This window comes from Moschus berezovskii, chromosome 4 (assembly GCF_049115385.1).
Source record: "Moschus berezovskii isolate FMDL1 chromosome 4, NW_MosBer_1.0, whole genome shotgun sequence".
In the NCBI taxonomy this organism is placed as follows: domain Eukaryota; kingdom Metazoa; phylum Chordata; class Mammalia; order Artiodactyla; family Moschidae; genus Moschus; species Moschus berezovskii.
In genome coordinates, this window is record NC_142463.1 from 23,136,227 (window position 1) to 23,154,675 (window position 18,449).

At 36.7% G+C, this 18,449-nt stretch overlaps 1 protein-coding gene across 3 annotated transcripts in view; it reads right to left on the minus strand.

The window, feature by feature from the left end:
* SPATA6 (spermatogenesis associated 6) overlaps positions 1-18,449 on the minus strand; it is a 182,233-nt gene that overhangs the window by 54,186 nt on the left and 109,598 nt on the right. For 2 of the 3 annotated variants that reach the window (XM_055402005.2, XM_055402002.2), the window contains 2 exons: positions 11,263-11,447; positions 6,920-7,019 (listed from right to left, as the gene is read on the minus strand). In XM_055402005.2, coding sequence (XP_055257980.1) covers positions 6,920-7,019; positions 11,263-11,447 — 285 coding nt within the window. The remainder of the gene's footprint in view (positions 1-6,919; positions 7,020-11,262; positions 11,448-18,449) is intronic. The other variant, XM_055402004.2, reaches the window with a different exon arrangement.

Genomic DNA, 18,449 nt, shown 5'->3' on the forward strand with positions numbered 1-18,449 from the left:
AGGAGATCAGTGTTGGGTGTTCATTGGAAGGACTGATGCTAAAGCTGAAACTGCAATACTTTGGCCACCTCATGTGAAGAGTTGACACACTGGAAAAGAGTCTGATGCTGGGAGGGATTGGGGGCAGGAGGAGAAGGGGACGACAGAGGATGAGATGGCTGGATGGCATCACTGACTCAATGGACATGAGTTTGAGTGAACTCCGGGAGTTGGTGATGGACAGGGAGGCCTGGCGTGCTGTGATTCATGGGGTCACAAAGAGTTGGACACCACTGAGCAACTGAACTGAACTGAACTGAGAGAATCCCAAGGGCACAGAAGCCTGGCAGGCTACAGACTACAGGGTCACAAGGAGTCAGACATGACTGAGTGTCTAACACTTTCACTTTCCTTTTCCTTTATAGATCATGTGTTTGATGTTATATCTAAAGTAATTTACAAATATAAATTAAATGAATTTTCTACTATGTTTTGTGCTGTGCTTAGTTGCTCAGTCATATACAGCTCTTTTGCAACCCCATGGACTGTAGCCTGCCAGACTCCTCTTCCATGGGGATTCTCCAGGTAAGAATACTAGGGTGGGTTGTCATGCCCTCTTCTAGGAGATCTGCCCAACCTGGAGATCGAACCCAGGTCTTCTGCTTTGTAGGTAGATTCCTTACTGTCTGAGGCACCAGAGAATTCACAATATACTGGAGTGGGTAGCCAATCCCTTCTCCAGGGGATCTTCCTTACCCAGGAATCAAACCTGGGTCTCCTGCATTGCAGGTGTATTCTTTACCAGCTAAGCTACCAGGGAAGCCCCTACTATGTTTTAGGTCTATGATATATTTTTGATATATTTTTAATTATGTGTCAGCAGTTTGTTTTTGGTTGTCCAAAACCATGTGTTAAAAGAGAATACATGCAAAGACTCCATATTTAACTGGGTTTATCAGTTCAGTTCAGTTCAGTCGCTCAGTCATGTCCGATTCTCCGCGACCCCATGAATCACAGCATGCCAGGCCTCCCTGTCCATCACCAACTCCCGGAGTTCACTCAAACTCATGTCCACAGAGTCGGTGATGCCATCCAGCCATCTCATTCTCCGTCGTCCCCTTCTCCTCCCGCCCCCAACCTTTCCCAGCATCAGAGTTTTTTCCAGTGAGTCAACTCGTCGCATGAGGTGGCCAAAGTATTGCAGTTTCAGCTTTAGCATCAGTCCCTCCAATGAACATCCAGGATTGATCTCCTTTAGAATACTTTTGTTAAAAATCAGTACTTGTGTGGGGGTCTATTTGCAGAGGATTTCTTCTATTCCTTGATATCTGTGTCTATAAGTTAATCAATACCATAGCCTTCATTGGTGGCACAGTGATAAAGAATCCATTTGCCAGTGCAGGAGCTACAAAAGACTCGGGTTCAATCCTTGGGTTGGGAAGATCTCCTGGAGTAGGAAATGGCAACTGGCTCTAGGATTCTTACGTGGAAAATTCCAGGGACAGAAGAGCCTTGCAGGCTACAGTCCATGGGGTCACAAAGAGTTGGACACAACTAAGTGACTGAGCAGGCTTCCCGGGTGGCTCAGAGGTTAAAGCATCTGCCTGCAATGTGGGAGACTCGGGTTCAACCCCTGGGTTGGGAAGATCCCCTGGAGAAGGAAATGGCAACCCACCCAGTATACTTGCCTGGAGAACCCCATGGACAGAGGGGCCTGGTAGACTACAGTCTATGGGGTCGCAAAGAGTCGGACACGACTGAGCAACTTCACTTCACTTCAAGTGACTAGCACACACAAACACACACAGTCTTCATTGCTGTGCTTTACAGTTAAGTCTTAAAATTAGGTGGTGGATCCTCCAAATTTGTTCTTTCAAAACTTCTTTGGTATCTCAAGTACTCTTCCATTCACATTTTAGAATCAGCTCATCAATATCCATTTGAAAGCTTGATGGGGTTTTATGATTTCATTGAATCTAGAGTTCAAACTGGGAAAAACTGACATCTTAACATTAAGTCTTCCAACCAATGAATATGGTGTAACTCTCTGTTTTAGTTCTATCTTCTTTGATTTCTTTCAACAGTGTTTTGTAGTTCTCAGAATGCAGATCCTGCATTCTGTATAATCCTGTTAGAATCATATGTAAGCACTTCAGTTTCTGGTGCTATTGTAAACTGTATGGATTTTCTTTTTTAAAATTCCAGTTGTTCATGACTAGTATATAGGAAAAAATTACTTTCTTTTTATCCTGTGACATTGATAAACTTACTTCTTAGGAGTTTTTCTGTAGATCATTTGGAACTTTCTACATAAATAACCATATCCTTTGCAAATAGTTTTGTTTCTTCCCTTCTAACCTTTATGCCTTTTATCTATGTTCTTATCTATCTTTATTATCTAAGACTTCCAGTATGATGTTAAAGGAATGGTGAGAGAGGGCTTGCTTGCCTTGCTTCTGAGCTTAGGGAGGAAAAGCATTTAGTCTTTCACCATTAAGTATAAGGCAATGGCAACCCACTCCAGTACTCCTGCCTGGAAAATCCCATGGAAGGAGGGCCTAGTGTGCTGCATTCCATGGGGTCGCAAAGAGTCGGACACGACTGAGCGACTTCACTTTCACTTTCACTTTCATTAAGTATAATGTCAGCAGTAGGTTTTTTTAAGATGCTTCTTAATTAGGTTAAGGAAGTATGCTTCTACCTCAACTTTACCAAGAGTGTTTAACATGAATAGAGTTAAACTTTGCTGAGTGCTTTTTCTGTCTATTGAAATGACACAGAACAAAATGTATTTAATCTGTTAATAGGATGAATTTACATTGTGTTTCTGGAATAAGTCCACTTGATTACAATACATTCCCATTTTTATATATTGCTGATTCTAATTTGCTAACATGTTGTTAAGGATTTTTATGTATATATTATATGGGATTTTGGTCTATTTTTCTTTTCTTATAATGTCATTATCTATTTGACATTAGAAGAAATGGTGATATCATGAGATGACCCAGGATGTATTCTTTTTCTATTTTCAGGAATGTGTAAAACTAGCGTTATGTTTTCCTTAAAGGTTTGGCTCAATTCACTAGAGAAAGCTTCTGGGCTTAGGGTTTTCTTATATGGGAGATTCCTAACTTTAAATTAAATTTCTTTAATGAGATAAAAAAATTTAAAACATCAAAACAAGCATAAGATACATATGATATACAGTCTAAAGACCCTATAGAAGTGTAATTGGAAATTCCAGAGGGACAGTATTGGAACAGAAGCAATGTTTAAAGAAAGAATGAATGAGCTTTTCAAAACTGATGAAAGATATCAACCTAAAAATTTAAGAAGCTCTGCAAACAATGTAGAATTAATCCAAGAAAACGACATTTAGGCATATCATAGTAAGATTACTAAACACAAAGTTGAAGAGCAAACCTTAAAAGCAACAGCATGGGGAAACCCTACAAAGGAATGATAGGTGACTATTCAAGTAACACAAAAGAATCAGAAGACAGTGAAAGGCTTCCTTAAAGTGTCAAAGGAGGAAACTCCCTAGTGGTCCAGTGGTTAGGACTCCATGCTTTCACTGCTGAGAGCAGAGGTTCAACAATCGCTGATTGGGGAACTAAGATCCTTGTGGTATGGCCAAAAAGTAGAAAGATAAAGTGCCAAAAGGAAACAGACACCAACCTTGATATAATACAGAATTTTATATCCAGTAAAACCACCCTACGTAAAAGTGGAACCATGATGTTTTTAAACAAACAAAATTGGAATTCAAAGCCAGGATAGTAACATTAAAGAAAGTACTACAGGGAGGAGGGGGATGACTCAAAAGCTGAAATTGGAACATGGAATCTCAGGAAACGAAGAACAACAGAAAGGGTAAATATGTGATTAAAATGAATAAACATTACTACACAAACAAAACGAATTTGTTGTGTGTTTTACATATGTAGAATCAAAATGCAAGATAACAGATATCCAAAAAATGAGGCAGGTTAAAAAAATAGTTTTTAGGTCCCAACATTATTGGCGAGGTCAACAAAGAAATAATTTGTTATGTTCGCAAGTTGCAATCTCTAGGGCAACCAATAACATAGTTTAAAAAAATGAATAACAAGTTAATAAAAAGGAAAAAGATTATAAAAAAGTTATTAATTCAAATGAAAGCTGTATCAGTCTACTTAAAAATTCTAGATTTTCAATCCGGAAAACATCTCATGTGCGATTCACAAGATACACACTTTAATGATTAAAAAAAGGATGGAAAATATACACCATGTACATACGGCCAAAATAAAGTTGTATAACTAGACACCTAGCAGTGTAGGTGCTGCTACATAGTACTATGAAACAAGAAATAATAATAGAAATAAAAAAGGACACTTCACAATAAAAGGTTTGTATCCTAGTCTGAAATCTGTATCCAACCAACATGGCTTCAAAATATATAAAATAAAGTTAATAGAACTAGAAAGAAAGAGAGACATCCACAGTCATAGAACTTGAAACTTTCTTGAAATTTGCCACCTTCCTACCACTATGCAGAAAAAATAATTCCAACTAGATCATATGTTTAAATGTGAAAGAAAACAAAAAGTCTTTACAAGAAAACATATGATGGAGTCTTGAAGTAGACTAAGAGAAGAAATTTTCACATACCGAGGGATGGAGAAGTCATTCTGTCCTGCCCGTCATGTGGCTTGAACTTTATGCTAACTACACCCAGCAGTTCTATGGTCAGCAGTTTTTCTGAACTTTATCGAACTCAAGGATACTAGCAGTTCTCAAGACAACATCTGCAGCAGCAGTCACCTGCAATCTTAAGGTCACAAGGTCTCCGCTTGTGACTACACAGCCATTTCGGACCCTAACCAATCCTTACTTAACTCATCTATGTATAACTCTGTGGGTCTTGCTGATATAAGCCTCCATTTTGTAGTCTGGCAGAACACAATTCAAGTGCTGCTGCTGCTGCTGCTGCTGCTAAGTCACTTCAGTCGTGTCCGACTCTGTGTGACCCCACAGACAAGCAGCCCACCAGGCTCCCCCGTCCCTGGGATTCTCCAGGCAAGAACACTGGAGTGGGTTGCCATTTCCTTCTCCAATGTGTGAAAGTAAAAAGTGAAAGTGAAGTCGCTCAGTCATGTCTGACTCATAGCGACCCCAGACTGCAGCCTACCAGGCTCCTCCGTCCATGGGATTTTCCAGGCAAGAGTACTGGAGTGGCTTGCCATTGCCTTCCTCGAATAAAACCTTTTTATTCCTATTTTAGATTGTTTATTGATTATTTCCATTGATAAGACAAACATTCTAAAAATGCTAATAAAAAAGATAAATTGGATTCATTGGACTTAAGAACTTCTTTTCATCAAAAGATATGATTAAGAGAAAGAAAAGGCAAGGCACAGAGTGGAAAAAGAAAATTATAAAACATATATCTGACACATCAAGAATCTATATGAAAATTTTAACAAATTAAGAGACAACGCAGTATAAAAATGGGCAAGAAACTTGAACAAATACTCACAAAAGAGAATACCCAAATAGCCAATAAACTAGTCACCAGGAAACAGCAAATTAAAACCATTATGTGATAAAACTACTTCTCACAATCAAAATGCCAAAATTAAAATGCATGTATGCACACACACATACACACGCACACAACCTATCAAGTAGAAGTGAGCATATGAAACAAACTGAACTCATACACATTGGCAGTGGGAGTGTAAATTGTTAAAATCACTTGGAAAAGCTTAATGTTTATACAGTTTATGACTGAGCAATACAGTGTTGGCAACATACCCAAATAAAATGTATACAATGTTATCTGAGGATATATACTGTTCATAACAGTTCTAAAATAGCTCAAACCAGAAACAACCCAAAGGTCCATCAATAGGTGAATGCATTAAACAACGGTAGGATTTTCACACAATGAAATACCATGCAGCAGCAAGAATGAAGAACTATATAATAAGATGTCTGCATTGCAAAAATATCCGAACTGGAAAAACAAAATGAAATAAGTAAGAAAAAAAAGGTAAAAGATGTGGTAGGATGTCACTGCTATAAACATAAAAAATATGCAATACTTTTACTTCTAATCGTCTAACACTTCTAATCTTGTTATTAGAAGTTAGGATAACGTTAACCTTGGGAGAGGCAGTCACTGGGACTATCTGTAATTATATTATACTTTGAAAATAAGTTTAATTTAAAATCAGTATGCATAATAGAAGCTTTCAACTGTATAAAATGATGCCAATGTCACATAATTCAGTTATATCCCCAGGACCAAGCTTGGTGTCCAACATGACTCCTGATAAACAATTGTTTTTAAATAAATGACTGAAACAAGATACCAAACATAAAAAGAATAATATATTGGAATTATTTCCCACCTGTCATTCATTTATATGTTCATTTGCCTTATGTCAGATTCTCATACTGATGTTATTGAGTACTAAACTGATAAACCTGACCTCTTCTTTTCCTCTTTTAAGTATTTAATTAGCATAAAAATCAGCTGGGAAACTTCTCCAAAACACATGTCCCATCCCTTCTCTCATTCTATTATTCAATCAAATCAATTTGCAGGAAATGGGATTTATTCTGGGTCATAAAACAAGGGTTCCCATATTTTGAAGGCTGTGAAAAATTATCATGAAGTCACTACTTACTGACTCTTTATGAGATAGTTATCACTAATATTTTGTTATAGTTAACATGATCTGTGTCAAACATTTTGCATAATGACTCAGGTCAAGCAGGAATTTAGATATGTTGCCTTTAGCTAAACCACTGACTTCCATTAAATGGAAGTTGTATCCTTTCTTTTCCTTCCCAGGGATTAAATATTGCGAGTGTTAAACATCTTGGGTGGTTTTCATGCCTAATCAAATAAAAAAAAAGCCTTCAAGAGAAAAATTTAGAAACTAACATATAAATGTCTTTGATGAGCCTGATGTGATTTCAAGACATTCTTTACCCGGTCATGGATCTCATCACAGTTGGAAGGTGAACACCAATCAGAATGGAACCTGTAGGCATAAAAAACAAAGATGACTTGCAGCCAGAGGGAGAGAAAAATAAATCACCAAATGCCAGACACATAATTATTTTTTCTTATCCCTTTGTGATAACATATAAGGATTAGAATAACATATTTTCTTTCTTTGAGTGCAGATGAGAGACAGATATAAAGTCAAATACTCATCCTCAACTGTAGTATTAGGTCCTAACAATATGTTCAATTAGTAGTCTAACAAAGTTGGATGTGCTTTGGGGACAGCAAATCTATATACCTAACCATTTTAACAATGTCCATACATAATTCTTTAGAGCTTTATCTCTAAACAAAGACATAAATTTTTATATTAGAGCAATAATTCCACATATAGTACCTTTGAAATTATTTTCCATTCTTGGAATTAAACATGCCAAAGAAGAAGCAAAGCAGCCTATCATTTCCCTTTCTCATGAATTTCCCAAACTCAAAACTGGCACTAGTATAATTAAGATATCTTGCTTTATATAAGTGATAATGAAAATTTCTACATCCATCTGATTATAACATATCTACCTGACATATTCTTGATAATTTCTTTATAAAGGAAGTGAGTGAAAGTCACTCAGTCGTGTCCGACTCTTTGTGACACCGTGGACTATACAGACCATGGAATTCTTCAGGCCAGAATACTGGAGTGGGTAGCTGTTCCCTTCTCCAGGGAATCTTCCCAACCCAGGGATCGAACCCAGGTCTCCCACATTGCAGGCGGATTCTTTACCAGCTGAACCACAAGGGAAGTCCAAGAATACTGGAGTGGGTAGCTTAACCCTTCTCCAGCAGATCTTCCTGACCCAGGAATCTAACCGGGGTCTCCTGCATTGCATACGGATTCATTATAAAGGAATGAGTTACTAAAATGCTAATAGTTTGCTTAAAACCTTCCAGCTTCTAGTTTGTCCTTAAAAGTTATAATTTTATGTGTTTACACAAAGTATAAACTATTAAGCAGGATAAATGATTTACATAATCTGTTTTAAAGAATGCAATCAATAATAGATAATCAACTATATCTAAATCTTAATCTCCTGCATTTGTAATAGGAAGTGTTGCCTGCACTTATGGAAATATATTGGCAGGCCTTATTATTGGCTACGTATGTAATACATCTTGAAAATCAGAGACTCAAATGTGCAGCTCCAGGAGGATCTCTTTGATGATACTGTGAGAGGATCCACTAGTCTGTGCTGTGGTATAAGGAATGACTGCCTAACAGTCGTACTCCATTTAGAAGGCAAAACCTTTAGCATGAGAATATCAGCTCCTATTAAATGAGAGTTGCATTTATTTCTTAGTCTGATTTTATTAATAACTCTATAAGCTAATATAATTATTATGCCATAATATTAATATTTATACTTTGAAGATAAAACTGCTTTTGAAACATAACACTTATAATCAAAAGTGAAAACCATTTATGGTGTACGAACTCTACTGGAGTTATTCTTTTAAAAGGCTTAAAACAAAAAGCACCTTCACGATAAAGTCATTTGCTTAGAGTTGCTGATAAAACTTCCAAAAGTGTGTTTATTCCTATACATGATAAGGAGTCAGCATTTTACAGCAATCTTAGAGGAAAACTTATTTAATTTTAATGAATATGTACCCAGAAAAAATAGAGCTGTATGTTCTGTCATACTCCCAATTTTTCCGAGGACATACAATCTACGTTTATATCAGTATAAAATGTTTATTGATTCCAATGGATTGTATAAACACTCTAGCATATTTCTCAGTGACCTAAAAGTCAAATCATAGAAAGTCTTATATTTAAACATGTGGTACACTAAGCATGCTAAAAAGAACAAAATGTTTTTTCTCTTGGTAATATGTCTTAAAGACATACTGTCTGATATATTTTACTTTCCTTTACAGACTGGATCTAGATTTTTTTTTAGAAAATACACTCAAAGAAGAGGTGTTCTGTCTTTGTGAAAATAAAAAAGTTTATTTATACTAGAAACTACCCAAATAAAATTTTATCAACTTATTTAGATGTGGTCAAACTAAATAACTATTATATCCTTTAATTGTAAAAGTACCTCAAATTTCTTCAAGTCATAGGTAAAATATGTAATGTTTAATATTTGAATCACTGATATCCTTCTAGCAAAGAACTTATTTATCTATATCTACTATCCAATGTCAAAATAAATGCTGTCACCTACTCTAAACCATCCCCTGCTCTGCACAGGTTCACTATCTGGTTGGGGAACTAGGATCCCACATACCACCTGGCACAGCCAAAAAAAAAAAAAATTAATTATGAAAAGCAGACAAAAATAAACAGTAACACTGTATATAGACTAATCCCCATATTATAGAAAAATCTCTGTATACAGGGACACTATAATGAAGTGATTAAAAGCCCAGACTCCAGAGCCAGAGTAGTTGGGTCTCAGTCGGAGACTGCCCTTTACAAGCTGTGTGACCTTGGGCAGGTCACTTAACTGCACTGTGCCTTTTTAAACTCATTTGTTATAAAAATAATAATGGTACCTACTTCACTGATGCTTGGAAGACTGAATGAGTTAATAACTGGAACAGAGTAAGTTATATGTATTAGCTATTATTGTCATTGCTTACACATGGAAAAGCGACTGCAAGGATAAACAATTTAGGATTAAAAAAAAAAAAGAAAAAGGAACAGCTGACATTAGCTAGCTTCAATAAAGAAATTTTGAAAATAGCCTCAACGAAGAATTTATCAACCTGACTTCAAAATACTGAGACAAAATTATATGCAAGGAAAAAAACAACACAAGATTAAATTAGATATTTTACTATAGCAGTAGATAATTGGAGACTTCTGCAAAATATGCAAAAAGATAGAAAAATAAATAAAGGTTTATAATAAGATATCCAAGGAGTTATAGGTTAAAAAAAATGCTTGAAAACCTACAGATATAGCAAAAGAACCTAATCAAGAAAACCACAAGTGCTAAATTCTAAAAGTAGGGAAAAGTAGAGTAGCACCAACTGAATGTTTGAACATCTGAGCAGTCATGGAACGCAAAGTCCCCTGATAACAGAGACACAAGTTACCAGACTTCAGTAGAAAAACCTCTCTTTAAGAGCTTTCTCTCGAACTTTTAAAACCTACAGATACACAGACATATCTCTCCCTATATAGATGTATGTAGGTATGCATCTATTTACCTACCTACCTATCTGAACTTGATTTCCAGAGGCATGATTGCCTTTAAGTAACATTAGTCAAAATCCCCTAATTTAGGATGAGCATTTCTAGCATTCCTTCATATACCTATTTCAAATGGTTACAGGACTAATGATGAAACAAATTTATGTGTTCATAACAGGGGTGCTTTAGTAGAGTTCCCAAACTGGCACACTTGTTTGAATCATTAGTTTTGAGATGAACTTCTGATAGATTCTCTACAGCTAATTTAAACTTTCTTATTTACACCTGATGGTCCTAGCACGCTGTAGAGATTTAGTGTGCCTCTTTAGCTTTTTGATATCATGTGTGATGATAGATTATATTTCTATGTGTTGACTGTATATCTCTTAGATTTTCAAATTTCTACAAAATTTCTTAAATACCGAGGGTTGGGTTTGTTTGCTTTTTTAAAATTTATGACAATTCTTGTTTTCTATGTTACTAACTGTGAGGCAAGCAAGGAATTTTCAATTTGGATTCAACAACAACAAAAACAGATGAAGAGAAATTATTTCTTTCACATTCAAATTATAAAAAGTGTCTTAACTTTGTTTGCCAAACATTTTTAGAGGGAGACTAGATTATTAACATGATTAAGATTCTCTTGGCAGCTGGGGATAGGTAATTTGATGAAAACAGGTGCCATGAACCCATAATATACAGTATCGTTATTATCAGTAAGAAAAAATATAACCTATGCTATTTTTATACATAAGTCAAGACTATAATCTTAAATTCCTATGAATCTCTTAAAAACAATTATCATATACTCTATTTTACACTTTGGGAACTACAATATTTAACTAGGGTTAAAGGGACTCTAATTAATAAACTCACTTATAGTTAATAAACAGTTTGAGAAAACTGGGCTGGGGAGGAGTATCTGACACTGTGCAATGTGTTCTAAGCAAAAACAATCTAAAGTAACTCTCTTAAAATCAAATTACCCTTTCACAAATAATCATGTGACATACATAATTACTGCCTGCTATTTTCTAATGATTATTCAAAAATTAATATAGAAACTAAGCATTACCTTTCCCTGAGAGAAGCTCGATTTAACACAGGGCTTGGAGAATGCTTTGGCATGGTAGAGGGTGCTGAATGAACAAGTAAGGTCCTGGCTGAATGCTGGGGCTTGCTGCATGACCTTGAACTCAAATAGTCTTCGCACCTTTCCAAAGAATCATCGAAGTCTCTCCCATGAGGTGTTCTGATGACCTGTTTAAAAATTACATATGTATACACAGGAGATATATATATATATATATATATATATAGACATTATACACATACACACACAACATTTGTAAAAGTTAAAAAAAATCAAATATAATGCTACAGCTATATTTGAAGGTAAATTTCATTAGGGGGTTCCTTGGTGATCTAATGGTTAGGATTCCATGCTTTTACTACCATGGCCTGGGTTCATTCCCTAGTTGGGGAACTGAGATCTCACAAAATACATGGCAAAATAGATTAAAAAAAAAAAGATTATGTAAAACATATGAAAATTCTCGACACAGAACAAGTCCTCAGTAAGTGGATTCGAACGTTAAAAGCTATTTTGGGCTTCCCAGGTGGCTCAGCAATAAACAATCAGCCTGCTAATGTTAATGTTCGATCCTTGCATTGGGAAGATTCCCCTGGAGAAGGAAATGACAACCCACTTCAGTATTCTTGCCTGGAAAATCCCCTGGATAGAGGAGCCTGGCAGGCTACAGTCCATGGGGTTGCAGTCAGATACAATTGAGCTACTGAGCATAGCAATCATTACTACTACCAATATGACTAAACATTGAATAATCTGATTATTCAATCCACACATCCAAAATCATGCAGATGGTGATTGCAGCCATGAAATGAAAAGACACTTGCTCCCTGGAAGAAAAGCTATGATCAACCTAGACAGCGTATTAAAAAGCAGAGACATTATTTGCCAACAAAGGCCCGTCCAGTCAAAGCTATGGTTTTTCTAGTAGTCATGTGAGGATGAGAGTTGGACTATAAAGAAAAGCTGAGCTCCAAAGAATTGATGCTTTTGAACTGTGGTGTTGGAGAAGACTCTTGAGAGTCCCTTGGACTGCAAGGAGATCAAACCAGTCAGTCAATCCTAAAGGAAATCAGTCCTGAATATTCATTGGAAGGACTGATGCTGAAGCTGAAACTCTAATACTTTAGCCACCTGATGCTGGGAAAGACTGAAGGCAGGAGGAGAAGGGGACGACAGAGAATGAGATGGTTGGATGGCATCACCCACTCGATGGACATGAATTTGAGCAAGCTCCAGGAGTTGGTGATGGACAGGGAAGCCTGGCATGCTGCAGTCCATGGGGTCACAAAGAGTCAGACACAACTGAGTGACTGAACTGAAAATCTATAGAACTTTATCAATTCCAAGACCTTTTGAGTAGGAATGGGGTAAAGGTAGGGATGGATATATAAAGCAAAGGACAAATACACATGAACTAATGATAGTCTAGCTATGAGGCCAAACAGAACAGAATTCTAGTCCTCATACTCATCCATTGCTTCATAATAAATCAAGGTAGATAAATGAATAAATTCCTACCCTTGTAGAACTTACAATCTAGTTAAATTTACATTCTAGTAAGGAGAAACAGATTTTAAAACACACAACCCCCTCTAAAATAAATAGGTAAAACATACCTATTTACCGTCGAAGGATGGTATATACCATGGGAGGAAAATAAATGAAATAAGTGCTGCTGGGTGGGGTGGGAGGGATATGTAGGGAAGCAGCTGTAATTTTACATAGTGTGGTCAATGGGGACCCCACAGAGAGAACCACCCTAGCAAAATTCTATAGAGTATAGACCTGAAGACCCTATTAAATATCACAAGACCTAAATCATGGGGACATTCCAGAAAGAGAGAAACAAACAAACAAAAAAACCCCATATGTATGGTTTTTATGTATGTATGTCTGATAATTAGAAATACCAAGAAAGCCAAAAGGGCTAGAATGAAAGGTAGGAAATAAAGTAGAAATGACAAATTTTAAGGATTTAGACTTCTATTTTGAAAAGACAAGCTCTTTTATTTATTTATTTTGGAAAATAATATCTTCTTGGCTACTGTGTCAAGAACAGTCTATAGTGCGTCCATGGGCAGAGTCAAGGAAATCAATTAAGAAATTATTAACAACAACGCGTGGAAAAGAATGCTGGCTTGCCTCTGAGTGATAGCAGAGGAGGCAAAAAGTGATCAGATTCAGATGTCATCTGGAAGATACAGTCAACAGGATCTGCTGATAGACTGCCAATGATAACATCAAAGTTTTTTGGTGAAATCAACTGGAAGAATTGAGTTTGTGTAAATTAGTTATACCCTTCCAACAGGACAGATGGAAGAATACAATATTAGGAGTCTGGTTTTCTGTATGTTGAGCTTCACATATCTATTAATCATCCAAACTATCAGAGTAGAGGTTCAAGGGAAGACTCAAAGTTAAACATATAAACTGGTAATTTTTAGAGTCTCGGTATTTAAAAATACGGCACTAAGTGATATAACCAAGGAAGTGAGCATAAATAGGAAACCTCTGAAAACTGAGCCCTGGAAATACTCCACTGTTTAGAATCTGGGAAGATGAGAAGCAGACTGAAGAATGGCCAGGGAATAACGGGAAGAAAATGGAGAATGCATTATTCTGGAAGTCAATTAAATAATCTATTTCAAGGAAGGGGAATAACTAGTTCAGTCAAATGCTGCTCATAAGACAAGGTAGAAAAGACTTGGAATAGTATCAATAATTTTAATAAGAGTAGCTTTGATGGAGTGATGGGAGTGATAATCTGGAGTTAAATAAACTCAATTCCTCTTTCTTGTTCCTTAACACATATTTAACTTCCCATCACCATACTACTGGAGAAGGGAATGGCTACACACTCCAGTATTCTTGCCTGGAGAATTCCCTGGACAGAGGAGCCTGGTGGGCTACAGTCCATGGGTTGCAAAGAGTCAGACATAACTGAAGCAACTTGGCACGCAAGCACCATGTTAAGTGCTGAGACTACAACAGTGAACACAACAAAGTCCCTGCCTTTATGAAACTTTGTCCTAGCAGTTAATATCAACTAAATATTTGACCTTTAAGAAGGTCACTGTGACCTTTAATCTTTCTCAGACTCATTTCCCCAGGGTTAATAATAGCTACCTTATATCTAAAAATCTTCCATAATTTATTTGAAGTTTCCTGAAGAATATTTAGATGTGTGAATTAGTTATAAAACAAATGCAAGCAATTTATTATCAAAACACTCCTCCTTCAATACTACCACAATTTTCACTGCTTTCCAAAATTACAGCAACATATGGTGAGCCAGCAGTCAACAGAGAGAATCAAACTTTCATTCCAGAACCAAACAGCATGTAATTCAAATGACTCAGTTACGGTCCCAAATAACCGACCAAGAATATGTGATCCAGACTGAACGAGAGAAAAAAACTGAAAAATGCTCTAAAGACTGATAGGAAAGGGAAAAAAAAAGTGCCTTCATGCTGTTTCTTGAATTATATCCAAATCTGAGCCACTTGTTGGCTGCAGACCATTTCACTTTTTGTTTACTAAAATTTCTCCACAAACTAGTCAGCAACGCTCCACATAAAGCCTCTTCTAGGTGACTACAACTGTTTCTCTCTTTATCAGACTATTCACTAAGAATCTCTTGGACAACACATTAGCTAAACACAGAGATCTAGAGAGGTACAGGGATTTGAACTCACAAACCAGAGGAGAGAGGGTATTAACACAAAGAAAACTGCCAGTCAGAGATGCTAGGGGGCAAATCTACCCTAATGACAATACCTGCAGAAGGACATTTATAAACTTCCAGTGGTTTAAATGGTGGAGGGCTCATTGAGGAGGTAGGTTGGAATCAAGGCGCTAAGCACAGAAAAGGGTGAGACAGGGCATTCCAAGTGGAAGAAAAGGCACAAGGAATAAACAATGAAGATACAATCACATGGCTAGCTGTGTAAAAAAGTAATTGGAGAGAATATCGCAGAGGTGGACAGGGGCACACTGTAGAGAACCTTGAATACTGTATGTAACTCAATACTATTCAATATTTATTAAGCATCTTCTATGTATCAAGTACTGAACAAGGTTCAGTTCAGTTCAGTTCAGTCGCTCAGTCGTGTCCGACTCTCTGCGACCCCATGAATCACAGGACGCCAGGCCTCCCTGTCCATCACCAACTCCTGGAGCTCACTCAAACTCATGTCCACAGAGTCAGTGATGCCATCCAGCCATCTCATTCTCGGTCGTCCCCTTCTTCTCCCGCCCCCAACCTTTCCCAGCATCGAGACAGTAATCACAGATAAATGTAACAGGAGACTTCAAAGATATTACCATCCAGAATGAGAGACATGAAAAAACAAATAATGATAAAACAGTGAGGAAGCAGATTAGAACTAAATAGACATACAATGAGTAACTGTGCAGTGGGGATACAGCTGGAATGTATTCCTTCCATGGAATTAGAATAAATATTTTGGAAAATTATATATTGAAATGAGGGAATGGAAGAGATAATAAGGGGATGAGATAAGAATCCACTTCAAATTTTCAACCCAGACTTAGCTTACGAAGCATTTTCATAGCTCTGGTGAGTTTTCCATAGGTTGCTCATTCACCTCCAGAAATCAAATGGAATGTCCTTATTTTGGCTCATAATGGAGGAGTTATATTTCTTGGATGATTCCTCAAGAACCCTAGCTTAGAGTGTTCAAAGAATTGGGTTCAAATTCCTGCTTGTTATGTGACCCTGTGCAAGTCATTTACTCTAAGTTTTCATTTCCTCATCTATAAACTGGGGAAATAATCTTACAGGTTTGCTACAGAAAATAAATAAGACAAAATTAGTACAAACACAAAACAGAGAGCTTGATTCATGAAAGACAATAGTATTTATTTCCTCTGTTTACATAAACCTTCATATTTCAACATAAAGAGTTTTTTTTTCTTTTTACATTTCTGGAAATAGTTCTTTAAATCCTTTTTATAAGATCTCAGAAATGTAACAATTCCAATATTGCAGATGTTGAAATGCATCAAGATAAAATCTAATAGTTTTAAACCAATCTGAAATTGTTACAGGTTAAAAAAGAAAATTTCATACACCAAGTTCATTGTAACTACATAAATGTAATTATGTAAATAACATACTTTTCAAATATGTGATATATAATGGTTGAGTTATGCCATACTGCAGAAATAAGGTTCCTGAAAAGTTGCTTATACAATAAGTTAAATCATATTTGTGCCCTAAAATTTATAATTTATAGGAACTTCAAAGTTAAATTAATGGAAGAAAGAACCACTAAGTATAAATAGGAACCAGGAAACTCACTTATCCAAAAAATATTTGTTGAAGACTGGAACTACACACTGTACTTGAAAATTTCTCTTTCATCATGGGAAATAAAAAGTAAATAAAAATAATTCTAATGGAATTTTCTGGGAAGTAGTTGAAGATTATGATTATAGGAAAGAAGTGCGGTAGAAGCACTACTTTCAGGACAGTAAGGATAAAGCAGGTGGGTGCTGCACGTGCCAAGTTGCTTCAGTTGGGTTTGACTCTTTGCAACCCTATGGACCGTAACCCGCCAGGCTCCTCTGTCCATGAGATTCTCCAGGCAAGAATACTGGAGTGCGTTGCTGTGTAGTCCTCCAGGAGTCTCAACCCAGGGACTGAACCCACATTTCTTACACATCTCCTGCATTGGCAGGCAGGTTCTTTACCACTAGTGCCATAGTTCTGAGTAAAAAGGAAGAGAAGCAGATACTGGCAACTGAGATGAGTTTCTCAATTTTTCTGGAAACATTCCTTTTGAATCCTACTCAAGTGAATGATCAGTTCCTACCTCACCCAATTGAAAAATCCATATGCTCAACTATCTGGTCTAGTTTAAGGGAAATGTACTTTCTTTATACTAGAGAAAAATTTAGAAGAAATTCCAAAATAATGCAATGAAAATTATACGTAATTCTTAGGTTTGCCAGTCTTTAGCGGGTAGGGGGAAATTCCTTCTTTCTTAGATCACTCTTCTATGCACTTACATAAATAATTTGTTTAATCCTCACAACAACCTTTGTGGTATTCTTACTATCTACACTTTATAAGAGAGGAAACTGAAGTAAAGTCAAATAGCTGTTTGGTGGTAGTAGTCCCAGGTCAGTGAACTATGAGAGATCCACGGCAGAAAAAAAAAAAAAAAGAAAACTCCCACAGCCCAAGCCTCAAAGGACACCTATGAGGAAAGTTCCACAGAAGATGCACTAGCAATCGGATTTACTAACAGCCCAATAAAAAGAGTCAAGGAACATATTGGCAAACTGCTTCAAAGAAAGAAAATATCCCGCAATTAATTTTATGCTGTGATCATAACACTGCTACCAAACCACTGAAGAAAAGTAGGAGAAAGACAATTATAGATCACTCTTACTAGTGACCATGGGCTTCCCAGGTGGCACTAGTGGTAAATAACCTGCCTGCCAACGCAGGAGACATAAAAGATGCGGGTTTGATTCCTCAGTCAGGAAGATCCTCTGGAGAAGGGCATGGCAGGCTACAGTCAATAGGGTCGCAAAGAGTAGGACACGACTGAAACGACTTAGCACACATGCATGCATACATGCATGACAATATGTGGAAAGTTATCTTAAAATTAAATATTAACAAATTCAAGTTTGTGATGATCAAAAAAGAATACAACATGAGTAAGCTGGGTACTTTCAAAGAACACAAGAATGGGTTATCAATAGAAAACCTATTAATTCACCATAGAAAAAACATTATCAACTCAATAGATGCTGAAAATAGTATTCAGTAACATCCAACATCCACTCATAATTCAAAAATGTAAATTCTTTGAAAACAAGGAATTTCAAAGGGAACTTCCTTAACTTGCTAAAGGATATCCAACAAAACTCTACTGCAAACAACAGTCACAGCTGTGAAACCTTCGACATGACCCTATCTAAGACAGGATCAAGACAAGAAGGCACATAGTATTAGTTTTGTGCTGCAGCCTATCAGGTTGCACTACAAGAGCAAATGAAGTCTGAAAATTAGTGGCTTAACGTAATAAAGGTTCATTTTCCCCTGTACTTTATGGTAATATAGGTTAGCAAGAGAATCACACTTCATAAAATTGCCCAACGACCTGTGCTGATGAGACAGGCTGAACAACTTG